Raw genomic sequence first — 13,394 nt, forward strand, 5'->3', positions numbered from 1 at the left:
CAGCGCGCTTGGGTCGGGCCTCACTACCGCCAAAGCGGTCCATAGTAGTGTCTAAACAGAGATTAAAATCCCCTCCCCATATAATCTGCGCCGGTGGGAAGAGCGAAATCCGGCGCCACTCATCCAAGTAGAACGAGGGGTCGTCTATATTCGGACCATAGACATTCACAATCAGCACACTTTCTCCAGCCAATCGACCATGCACCATTGCGACCCGGCCTTCAGCATCCACTTCAGACCCAATCTCAGTAAAGGGCACCCCTTTTTTCACTAGGACCATGACCCCCCCTAGAGTAAGTAGAGAAAGAAGAGGAGACCCGTAGTCCCGCCCACCGAGTGCCCAGTCTGCTAGCAGACTCAGCAGTAAGGTGAGTTTCCTGGAGAAGGACTATGTGCACTCCCAAACGGTCCAGGCACGCAAACACACACCTGATCTATTTTGGTGTGTTAAGGCCCCGAACATCTAAGTAAGGAACTTGAGCACACTAGTCATCTTGTAAGAACTGTCCATACACAACCGCCTAGCCTAGTGGCCATCATACAGTGATACCAACAGTCTCAATGTTCGCCCAGCAGTGTACATTTTGTCGTTCCAGCTGTTCCGCTGTGACCCTACCCCACCCGCCACCCACTTCAGCTACCCCAACGTGCCAAAGCCATCCCAGAAATCCAAAACAAACATCCCCCAAACACCCACAATCAAAAAGCAGAAGCAGGGTACACCCATTCGTGGGAAGCGCGTGCCTACTGCCAGTAGGAGTCAACTGAGCACAAATACAACATTTTTACAATACATGCATCCAGCCTAATGTAAATCTCACGGGGAGATAGCGCCCTGAAGGGCCCAAGCGGCACATCCCAGCACAGAGGAATCAGCAGATAGGACTCAGACATATGCATCGTGGCAAAGAGCAACAACAGTGTACAGGGCTCTCGCTGCCAGCAGACATCCGCTGGGCAACAAACACTAGATGAGAGCAAATAGTCTCTCGAGCTAAGCTAGGACAGCGAAGGCAGCCGGTACGAACCGGCAGGGGACAGGCACCAGAGTCCGAAAGAGACAAGTAGCTGAGAGTTAGCTGGGCAAGAGGGAAAGAAAAAAATAAATAATAAAATCGAAGTCCATACTGGCTCTGATAAACCAAAGGAGTCAGGGAGCTCCAATTAGTTGGCATAGCGTTCACTGCTCCCCGTCCTCAGGTACAGCTGTAGAATCCCGCTTCTGACGCTTCAGGTGCTTAGCATGCTCCATTGCGGCCTTCGGAGAGAAGATCTTATTATCTGCAGCAGTACCTATACAGAGCCGGGCCAGATACAACATGGCATACGGCACCCCCTCATTGCGCAAAAACTGCTTCACAGTCCCAAATTCTCACCTAGCCGCCTGGACGGCCACTGTAAAGTCAGGGAAGAAGGCCAATGAGTTGCCCTGATGGACAATAGCGCCTTTCTCTCGTGCCAGATGCAGTATGGTATCCCGATCCTTGTAGTTCAGTACCCTGGCAATTATAGGGCGAGGGGGGGCCCCCGGGATTGGCCTCGCAGCCAAAGAGCGATGGGCGCCCTTCACTAAGAACATGCTGGATAGATGCTCTGTGCCGAAGATATCCAAGATAAGATGCTCAATATAGGCCTCCATTCTACCCACATTGGTCGACTCCGGTAAGCCTGTAATACGGAGATTGTTGCGCCGGGAGCGCGCCTCCAAGTCCTGGTTTTTTGCTTGGATAAGGGCCAAAACCTTTTCCATATTCAGTGTTTTTTCTGTGACTGAGCTCAGCCCATCTTCAGTCGTCAACACTCTTTGTTCCACCTCCCCCATGCGCGCATTTTGTTTCTCAAGCTGAGAGGACACGTGGTCTAGGCGATGGTTTACAGCAGCCATCATGCCCTCGATAGACTGCAGGGTGCGCTGCATAGCTAGCAACGTGGTCTCTAGAGGGGGGGGCCCTCCACGCGGGCGTCAGCCTCCATGTCAGAGGCAGTTTGTTGCGGAGTCTTTGGAGCCCTGCGGGACTCGAAGGTGAGACGCGGCTGAGACTTATCCGTCCTCCCTATAATGAGTGAATAACACCACCTGATCAGCAGGCAATGAGCACGAAGCGATGAGTCAGAGGCAAGCGTGAGTGAAAAGTCCGACCTGACCGCTCCCTCCAGTGATAATCCGGCAGCAACCAGCAGCAGGTCAGGCCTCAAGGCACATAGACACAGGCCATGAAGAGGGGAGCAGAGAGGGGGCCCCCCCCATACACAGACAGCGTCCGCGGGGACCGACCCAGTAGATCCGATATGTGGCGTGGCGGGCCAGAAGCGTGACAGCACACCGCAGGTTGACGGGGCACAGCTAGACTCCCTCCGCTCAGTGGCCAATGACCAAGCACACCGCGGCCCCCGACAGCCCGGACCAGAGTCCACACCTTCCAAGGCAGAGAGGCGCGGTAGTTGGGGAGAGCAAGTCGACGAGCAATGCCCATATAAAGCCCCACGTGCTCACCGAGCGATATGCAACTGGCACTGGTCTCCTCGACTAGCCACCACAATAATGTATCCCAGAGGCCAGTGGCTTCCCCGCGTCACCAGCAATAGTCCACCGAGGTTATGGCAGCGGGAGAGTCCAGCGCGGGGGGTAGCAAGTAATAGAGGAGATAGTGCGCTCCAGGCCTCAGAAACGACTCACTCAATGGGCTTCAGGCATCACCGCAGGCCAGTACTGGAATTCAAAGTGGAGAACCACCGGAGCTCTTGCTGCCCCGGCAAGAGCTCACCAAGGTTGCGGCCAGGCAGCGCTGAGAGGCAGTAGAGGGAACAGAGGGGAGACTACGCGCACCCCAGTCTATGAGATATAAATATGAGGCACCTTGCAGATGTCAGGACCAACGGTGCCCTCAGCGACTACCCACCAAAGTTCGAGGCGGGTGGCTCACCTCCCCGTTGCCTTATCGAAGAACAGGCAGCCTCGCCGGCAGCGGGCCCAGTAGCGGTTCGCGCCCGACTCCCTCAGGCCCAGCAGGAACACCGCGAGCACCCCCCCCCCCCCCCAGCACCAGCCGCAGTTCGCAGGCCGCGGCCCTGCTGCAGGCCCGATCCTGCCGCCGCAGCCCAGACCTCCTCCGCCGCAGCAGGCCCCGAACCCACTCACTTCAACGGGCGCGCGGCGGATCCAGTGACGCTTCACTTCCTCGCAGGGGGCCACCTCAGCCGACAAGGCCCGCCGCCCAGCCGTCCCCAAGGTGCCGCCGCCCCCCTCTTCGCTTCAGTTGGACGGCGGCCACGCGGGGGGCATCCGGCCTCACCCCCTCCAATATAGCCGCACACCAGCAGGAATCGCCTCAGGCACGATCCCCCAATGGCAAGGGGGAGACGTGCAGCAGCTGCCGCTCTCCGACCCTCAGCGACAGCGCGGCCTACCGCGACCCGGCAGCCGCCATTTTCCTCCGGCCGACAGCAGAGCGAGATCAGGAGATTTTCAACCCGCTATCAAGCCCTCTAAGGCCCGCAATGACCATGGGCAGAAGGAGAAAGCAGGGAGAGAGCCCCTCCGTCTTCAGGCAGGCATACAGGCCAGTACATGCAGCAGATATTTGGCGGATGACGGCTCGGTATGGCAGAGCCTCACAGAAATGCGGCCATTTTGCCATGCGCTCTCTAGCGCCCCCCCAAGGTGCTGATGGTTGGAAAATAATCCGTCTAATGTATGTCCAGCGGAATGTGTGGGGGAGGCGACAATTTGTGTGAGGCCTACCGCATCGAATTCGGCTAGAAGTGCTGAGGTGTCTTGGTCGTCGTGTGCTTCGAGATGAAAATTAAAAATCTCCTAAAATGGAGAAGTTGTTTTCACCTGCTACTAATTCTAGTAAACAGCCCTTGGAGGCCAGGAATTCTGAACGTGATCCAGGGGGACGGTATAATAAGATGCCTTTGAAAGGGGGAAATGGGTGACTGTGATCGTGAAGCTACAAGCTTCACAAATGTTGGTGGGGATTGAGGCCGTCCTAATAGAGTAGTTTTCCCGGTGGATGAGTGCAAGGCCTCCACCTTTTTTACAAGGTCTATCGAATCTGCAGACGGAATACCCTTCTGGTGTAGCTGTGCAGATATCGGGCCCACAGGCACACCTCTACGACGCCGGAATCCAAGGGGAAGGCCCTGGACTGGACCTCCTCCTTCCTCTCCGGCAGAACACAGAGCGTCCGCCTCCCCCCCTTCCGCTCCGAAGCCACCGAGATCATCTGCGGCGTACCCCAAGGCTCATCCCTCAGCCCAACGTTGTTCAACGTCTACATGGCACCACTCGCCCACATCGCACGACGGCACGACCTCAACATCATCTCCTACGCCGACGACACCCAGCTGATCCTTTCCCTCACCAAGGACCCCCACACCGCCAAAATCAACCTCCACGAAGGAATGAAGGCCGTCGCCGACTGGACGAGGAACAGCAGACTGAAGCTGAACTCGGACAAGACGGAGGTCCTCATCCTCGGATCCACCCCCTCGGCCTGGGACGACTCCTGGTGGGCGACTGCACTAGGAACACCCCCAACACCCACTGAAACAAGAAGGACGGTCACCCAGGCCCTCGTCAGCAGTAGACAGGACAACGGAAACGCACTCTACGCAGGAGCCCCGGCCAAACTCCTGAAACTGCTTCAACGCATCCAGAACGCCTCCGCACGCCTGATCCTCGACATCCCTCGCCGCAGCCACATCACACCCCACCTGAGAGACCTACACTGGCTCACTGTCAACAAGAGGATGACCTTCAAACTCCTCACCCACGCACACAAGGCACTGCACAACACCGGAACAACGTACCTCAACAGCCGACTCAGCCTCTACACCCCCACCCGCTAGCTCCGCTCCGCAGACCGCGCCACCGTCCCCCGCATCCGAAGAGTGACCGCCGGCAGCAGATCATTCTCCCACCTCGCCGCCAAGACATGGAACACCCTCCCCATCCGCCTGCGGCAGACCGAAGACCTTCTGAAGACTTCTCAAGACCTGGCTTTTCGAACAATAGCAGCTCCCCCCACCCCCCCCAGCGCCTTGAGACCCTCGCGGGTATGTAGTGCGCTTTACAAATGTCATGATTGATTGCCTTTTTTTCTACGTATGAAAATCTGTCACAGGCAGACTGGCTGATAAGTGGGTGCAGTGCACAATGACATCTTCACACTTGCTGTACAACTAGCCAGTACAACATTTGCATGTAAGGGTGCAGCACCATTCACTACATAATTGTACTGGCATTTGAAAAATATATTGCATGGTATGTTGCACTGATTGCAGTGCAGGCGCTCTCTGTGCAGACCTATCTTAGTGAATTATGGAGTAGGTAGGGCAAGCAGAATTTACAGAGGGTAAGTAGATTTCCGTAACATTTTGTCCCATGGCCAAGTAGAATTTTTAAAGATTTCCACACCCCTGGGCACCTTAAAACCAAAGCCTTAACAGATCCCCCCTTTGCAGCTATAATGTCGGATGCTTTGGAGCGTTATTTTGAGGAGAATTGGAGGTCTGCCTCGAGCCAAGCACTCGAGTACAAGACTATGAAAGTCGTCCTTGGGGGATGGGGGGGTGGTATTAAGACGTCCTTTGGGGTCAGACATTAACTGGAAAAAGACATAGCCACACAGGAGGCAAAGTTGGGTAAATTGGCGGTAGCACTCCCTGTAGCCCCTCACACTATGACCGAGTGGTGTGCTACACGGGAGAGACCTTGCTGGCGATTGGCGCAGGTTAGAGAAATTCACGAACACTGCATCTCAACAATGCCTGCATATGGAAGGAGAAAAAACAGGAGCTTTGTTGGCATGATTGGTTAAACAGGATTCGCCCACAACACCCATCTTCCAGCACCGGGATAACAACAGAGAGATAGTACACTCACAGCACGCAATAATCGAAGCTCTGGCTATGCATCTCAATGGTGTATATGCAAGACAACCCTCTCCCTCACGGGAGGCGGTCCAGGACTTCCTTACCTCTGTCGAGCTCCCCTAGTTGGACCCCAGAGGAGACCGACTTTCTGAATGCCCAGATTAACAGAGAGGAGATCCTTGTGGACATTCGCCATCTCAAATCTGCCAAAAGCCCTGGAAATTATGGGCTACAGGCAGAGTTTTATCAGAGGTATGCGCCCCTGCTGGTTGACCGCCTACCAGAGGTTTTTCAATGAGGCACACAAGACTGGCACTTTACCAACCTCCATGCGCAAAGCCATAATACCAAAATCTGACAGACTCTTTACTAGCCAGCTCCTACAGGCCGATCTTGCTCCTGAACTTAGATGTAACAATACTTAGTAGGATTCTGGCAGCACGCCTTCTCCTAAATATGCCCCACCTTACACATACAGATCAGGCGGGGTTTATCCAGAAGCGTAGTTCTACTCAATCTACAACACCTGGCGCATGTGTTGCATGCCCAGCGCGTATTGGAGGACGATTTTGCTTTGAAACTTTTAGACATCGAACAGGCCTTCGATTCGGTTGATCCAGCGGGTCGAGGTAGGTGGGGGTTTTCTCAAGTGGGTCCAACTGCTCTACACTGCCCCTTTAGCCAGAATAAGAGTTGGAAGACTGGTGTCTTAACCATTTGCGCTCTGCCGGGGCACCAATCAAGGCTGCCCACTATCACCACTATTGTGTGCAGTGGCTATTGAGCCTTCGGCGGCCACCCTGCAAGAACGGAAGGGACTCTGGGGTGTTAAGCTGGGGGCGATCAATCATTTGGTATTCCTTTATGCTGATGATAAGATGGTATATCTCCGGCAGCCGACATGTTCAGTGCCTCTCCTCCTTGCAGAGCTACAAAGGTTTAGAAGTATTTCGGGTCTCCGGTGAAATCCAAACTGATCCCCCATAGGCAGACTCGCAGGGAAACTGGAAACTGAGTTGCCAAAGGTGGGGTTTCTGTGGGTGGCTGAAGGAGCAAGATACTTGGGGATCCGACTGGCGAACACAGCCTTCTCCTACCTAGATGTCAATAAGGAAGAGTGATAGAAGGATTGCGTGGCTCCATACAATTTTGGCGAGACCTACCATTGTTTCTTATGGGCCGGATTGCAATTGTGAAAATGATTATCCTACCCCGATGTTTATTCATAGTACAACACTCGCTATACATGGTTCCCAGACATTGGTACTAGACAGCTTACTGGTAGACCTTCTGTGGGGTAACAAGGGCTGGAAAGTATGCCTTGCAACACTACAGAGAACATGGGGTAAAGGAGGGCTTGAGGTTCCTTGTTTGGAATTTTATTATATGACATCCCAACTGCAACACAAAGTGCACTGGCTGGACAGTGACGATAACTGGGAGAGACGACTCCTGGCAGGCATGTGCGGTGGTCGCCCTTTACCAGACCTCCCGATGATGGATACCGGATCCCCACATCGCTTTCATGCATTGTATGACACGTGGCTATAACATGGGAAGATGTGGTGCAACGGGTAGTGCAACATGCCCCTATGCCCCAGATATGCCCCTATGGGTGCTGCGTCCTTTCATGTATCATTGATTCCATGTCTGTACGACTGTGAAGGGAGGGAGGATGTCAGCTGTTAGGGGACCTGTATGTTGATGGAAAATTCATCACCTGCGAGGAGGCGACAGCCTCCTTTAATTTGGGGACAGGGCAGTTTCTGCAGTACGAAAAGATATCTAGGGTGGTCCAGGAGATCTGGCCGTCTTTCCCAGAGGAGCCCCCCAGTACTAATATCCGAAAAGTGATGCTACTCATGGCTCAGGGAAGATGATTGGTGTCCCATCTTTATCAAGCCTTACGAGATGAATTAACATGAGGGGCTCTGCCTGTGCAGTCATAAAGAGATGCGTTCGTTGAGGAGCTCCTATCAGAGGGAGAATGGCTAAGGGTTCCTAGAGGGAGTTCGGGGGTGAGCTTGAATGCACATTCTAAGCTCCTTCAATACAACCTTGTACATTAGACATAACTTACCCCACAAACACTACAAATCATTTACTCAGCTTGATCTGATTAATGTCCAAGATGGGGGTCACGGGCAGCAGACTTTTTGCATATAACTTGGGCTTGTCCGACACTACTCTCTTATTGGGAAGATGTACTTGTACGCCTCCGAAGAGCCATGGGATGGGCGATCCCTATGGAGATCCGACCGGTGTTGTTGGAATTGCTACCTGCACCGAAATACAAGAAACTATGTAGACAATTTGTTCTCTTGGGGTTAGTGCTAGGAAAGAGATGGCTTGCCGTAGGATGGCTTCGACCTCTGCCCCCGCAAACAGAGGAATGGGTAAGAGACATATGTGAGTGGGCGACTGCAGAAGTGGTACAGATGAAAGTTGTCCGGAAGGGTTGAAAAGTTTGCAGTCTATCTCCAGGCATTGTCCTTTATGTTATCTGAGTTGAGGGACCCACAGGCCCCGGAGACACTTGAAGCATCGGATGAGGGGGAACACAGCTGATGCTAGAGAATTGTGGGGATCAACAGTTAAGGAGATATGGCTGAAATCACATTCTGTGGCCTAAGACAAAGTCATTTATTGTAACCCCTTTCATGGATTGATGACTTGACACAGGGGTGGGAGGGTATGGGGGAGTTAATATGTTAAATATTTACATGGGAGCTCATGGGCAGAATGAAGAGATGGACCTTATAAGCTTTATATATCTTACCATCGCAAGAATCCTATGTAGTGTTGTTTTTCCCTCTTTTTATACCTGTATTTGAGAAATGGAATACTGCTTTATAGGAGATTGATGGGTTGCAGTCCTCCCCTTCTCTCCTCCCACCGGATAACCGGCGAAGTATTGATATTATTTATTTTCCAGTACAGCTTTAGGGGGGAGATACGTGGATGGAAGCCTGATTTTCCTTCAGTGTATTCCTTTGAAAACGAGGTCTGTGTGATTCCTAAATGCCAGTAAAGTTACTTTTTATTTTTTTTAAACACTAAACTACATCTGCAGGTAGTAAAATGTAGAGCACCATTCACCTAATTTTCCAGTATACAAGGTTGATATGGATAATTAAAAACAAAGTCTATGTTCACTTTCAAGGACCAATATTTTGGATGTGCAACAATATCCCATTCGCTACCTGGTGCAAACGTATGCCCACCAGACACCTGAGATGTGATCAACATTGTGGACCAGTCCTAGAGATTCTCAGAGAACTGTGGTGCTTCTGAAGAGTTCTCATGCAGGATCCAGTGTCATCCCCATCTTAGCTGCAGTGGCACTTGGGGAAGTGTGCCCAAATCAGGAGGCCTGACTGAAGTCTGGATTGACATTTTCCCCTGGGCATCCGCTGCATGTCTGCAAACCTGGATGGCAAGATCACTGCCAACCCAGTAGCATGCGGTCCTGGTAGCTCTGAAGACTGCAGAGCTGCTGAGCCCATCAAAGGTATCCACCCCCCACCCCCATTAATGGCTGTCCTGATACGGACTCCCATAGGTGCCAAGTTGACTGCTTCTAGGAAGATTGAGCACACCGCCTTGAGGCACAAAGTGCCAGGCTAGTGTCCAGAAACCAAGTTATTGTAGCACCCTGATCAGACAGCTACCATTGTGCTCCCAACAGTGTCTAGATGTGCCCTATTGTCACTGGAGCCCTGTGCCTGGAAAGAGAACTGCTGAACCACCTCAACCCTGGGTGGCCCTAGCACGATTGACAGTGTACTCAATAGAGGGTTTGGGCCACAGAACCTCAGAAACCAGTCAGTAGGGAGAGTGAGTAACAAAGCCAGAAAAAGTCCAACGCCAGCCATTCCTGCAGCATTTTTCTGAAGAATCACTGCATGAGCTGCAGCCGCGACACATGATTAGGACTGACTTGAGCTGTACCTTTGGCACAGATCACCAAAAATGAACGCACCTGTGGGAGTCCCAACGCAACACCACCACCAAGGAGAAGGAACAGGTGAGAGACTATACAGGCTAGTTAGCCTGTGAAATAACTGTTTGCTAACAGTGGAGAAGGAGCACTGCACCTTTGCTACAGACTATACCACCAGAACCCCATGCCCAAAGCATGGGGAGAGAAAGGGGGTAGAGTGCCTAGCAGGGACTCCACCTTGAAGCACATGGGACTCATACCAGAGTATTGAGTATGTTGTTAATTATTGTAGTGGGTTGTATTGTGTCTACTTGTCTTTTCCAGAGAGAAGTATTGGGCTGGAGTAATATTTTAGTGCTCTACTGGTTGTGGTGTTCAGTGCTAAGGGCTATACATACCTGCACTAGCCTCCCTGAGAAGCCTGTGATTGCTCACCATCACTACCACTGACTGAAAGGGTTGTACTTGGCCCAGTTTGCAGAGCCATAGTAAGACAGACCCCGAGACAGTAGAGGTAAACTTCTCCAGCACCCCTGGCTGTGGTCCAGTGAACCACCAAAAGGCATCTGACAGTCTCATGTCCATTTGCAAGACAACTAGAGATCTTCTAACAAGCTTGGCCCTTGTGCAGTACAGCACATCATTGCTAGGCCACCATGTTAAGAGTATAAACTCTGCATGCAGTGTAGAGCTCCATAATCAAGCTTCACACTGAGAATAGTTGAGAAATTTACAAAAGTCGTTTTTCTTCATTCCTGGGTGCTACTCTACCATGAATTCTTCGATATATAAGAGTACATAAATGTTTCTCAAGAGTTTTAAACCAGGGAAATACAATCCAATAGTTCAGCAGCCCTGAAACATGACTGCCATTCTAGAATAATCTCTGTCCACAAAAGATTGGCATGTAATCACACACTGTCCTATCAATTTCTACCCACACACATCGTCTATTTTTCTTTTTTCACGTCATTTGTCAGTTTAACCTCCTCAATGCAATGCCTCTAGAAGGAACAGCTAATAGATTATTGGTGTCTGGACTCCCCCTACCACCAAAACAGCCAGTCTCTAATCCAATTACTCAAGCTCTTAGCTTTCTTAGATGACATTTATCGCTAAAGCTCAAACTACACGCTCCTCAGCCTCCTTTCCCACAATGCTCTTTTCTCCCCCTGCCTGTTCCAATACTCAACCAGTCCCACATGCCTCAAGCCTGTCCCAACTGTTTTGATTTTACCACTCAGCCCCACTTACATCTGATAAGTTACCCAAAAAACTGCCTTCAATAGCCAAGGCTGATACATTAAAAGCAGATCACCCCCTTTCCTTCTTTTGCTTTCACAATCACAAATTGATAACTCATTGGTTAGTTTACCCCAACAACCCACACAGCTGACCGTCACTGACTAACGCTACCCCCTTGGCTATCAGCTTCCAACAGTCTCAGATCACACCCATGAGCTCACCCTTCTTCGACTCCACTGACTGCATTACAAACACTCCAATCCCCAAACCTCTCAGAGCACGTGCCCCCACAGCTAACAGGACTTACCAGTGTGAATTCGCATGTGATTCTTGTAGTTGGTGGCGCTGGAAAAGCCTCGTCCACAGCCAGGCTCTGGACACATGTACGGCCGTTCCCCCGTGTGGGTTCGGATGTGCACTTTCCTTATGTTGGAGGTAGTAAAGGAGCGTGAACAGCCTTCGAATGGACACATGAAAGGGCGTTCACCTTCCCGGACCCGAAACATAAAGAGAAAAATAATTTTAATTGGTCACAAAGAGAGCAAAAGAGACTTCAACCTTTACAAGAAGTAGCCTTGTGGGTTTCTATCACCCAGAGAGCTCCGAAAGCCTACCCCCAGGTTAATCAACTGCCAGGAGAACATTCAATGCTCTTAACCAGAAATGTGGCGTGACTGATAACGTACCCAGAATCTGAGGTCACTGGTAGAGTGCAGATCATGAGGAAGCATACTCTTTCGCCTTCAGATTTATACTACTTTCCCTCCCCTTTCCTGGAAGGAGGCTGCAAGACATGGGGGAGGAGAACTTCGGAACCACTGAGAACTTTCCTGGCAACATGTGTGCAGTACAGAATGACTCAGACAGCACTCCCACTTCATTTAGAATGGTACAACAAGTCCTGAGGGAGTATCTCCTGCTCTCACACATTGCTCTTCATGGAGTCAAAGCTGAGCATGCCTTTCTTGCCCACCAAGAGTTCAGCAAGAAATCAAGCTGGAGCCCAGGCTTTTCTCTATTAGGAGGCATGGTATAAGTCAGCTCAACCTCCTCCTCTTATAGCTGCCCTGGCACCTGATGAGTGTGGTACTGTCACTGCCCTGGTGGTAATGGTGTAGAACCCTAAAGCCTTTATAAGTACCCCAGTGACACGAAAATGTTTGATTGTTCTAACACTCCAAATCACCTGTGTGGGTTCGCACATGCTTCTGAAGGTCACCTGAAGTCTTGAATGCCTTATTGCACATATCTTCCGGGCACTTGTAAGGCTTCTCTCCTGTATGGGTGCGAACGTGGCTCTTCAGTCCATATCCTGCAAGAAGTATGTGTAAAGGTCATCGGATGCTTGAAAGGCACCCTAATTGGGTACAAAACCTTCAACATGTAGAGATGTTATTAAGAATACAGTAAAAACGTGGTTGAATGCTAGGTAGAAATAGGTCATGCAGGAAAGTTGTACAATATTTGAGCTGCTGTGAGACTGCCTCAACGCATTTTATGGAAACGAGAGGACAAGCGAAAGAGTGAAAGGGCAGAGGAGACACAAACATTTGTTTACTTTTCCAAAATTCTAGCTTTCCATCATGGGTATCTTCACTAAATTCATAACCTGGGATTGTCCCTATCCAGAAGTGAGATCCCTGAAACACTTACTTGAAAGAGACATCAGTCAAAACTAAATGTTCACTATTTCAATTACAGCAATACCAAATCAACATTGGTGCCTATTTTCTACATCTAATTAATTTGTGAAAGAACTAATAAAAAAGTAGGACACCCTCAATTGGATCTTGAAAAAAAGTCTTCTGAAAGGAGTCTTCTGAAAGGAAAAAGGGAATAAGATTGAGAAAAAAAACTAGCACATCGACCTGCCCGAGGGTACGTTGATGGGGGATTCTTGCAACAATGTACTTGGAATAGAGGATTCTTCCTCGGTATACTAGAACATCAGTGCTCCATTTGGCTTTGCTGTCTGGAAAAAGATGATTCAGAGAGACTTGTGAAAGGGAGGACGAAAATGTTACCTTTGTTGAGTTTGTTTCTGGATATTGTGGCATATATAATTAGTTCCTGCCGTTTGGTGCTATCAACCGCTGAGGGCTATTAACAATCAAGAAGAAGTTATCAGCATATGCAGACAGTTTGAATTCATGGGGTTGGACTGTGAAGCCATCAGTAAGTTGGTTTCATCTGTCAGTAGGAGAACTTAAACAGCACCACTAAGAGGGGAAAAATTGGCTATCCCAGTCGAGACCCCCTAGTAGTCCCATCTCACGAAAGCTACTCTTTCACCTAAACTCTATTTTACCTAGAAGAATACACTTTA

General features: G+C 50.5%; 1 protein-coding gene across 3 annotated transcripts in view; it reads right to left on the reverse strand.

Annotated features, from left to right (window-relative positions):
- The window catches only part of ZNF76 (zinc finger protein 76), a 267,736-nt gene that overhangs the window by 136,472 nt on the left and 117,870 nt on the right, over positions 1–13,394 (reverse strand). For all 3 annotated transcript variants that reach the window (XM_085651124.1, XM_085651127.1, XM_085651125.1), the window contains 2 exons: positions 12,255–12,380; positions 11,376–11,555 (listed from right to left, as the gene is read on the reverse strand). In XM_085651124.1, coding sequence (XP_085507250.1) covers positions 11,376–11,555; positions 12,255–12,380 — 306 coding nt within the window. The remainder of the gene's footprint in view (positions 1–11,375; positions 11,556–12,254; positions 12,381–13,394) is intronic.

The sequence above is a fragment of the Triturus cristatus genome, chromosome 1_1 (assembly GCF_964204655.1).
Source record: "Triturus cristatus chromosome 1_1, aTriCri1.1, whole genome shotgun sequence".
Taxonomy (NCBI): Eukaryota; Metazoa; Chordata; class Amphibia; order Caudata; family Salamandridae; genus Triturus; species Triturus cristatus.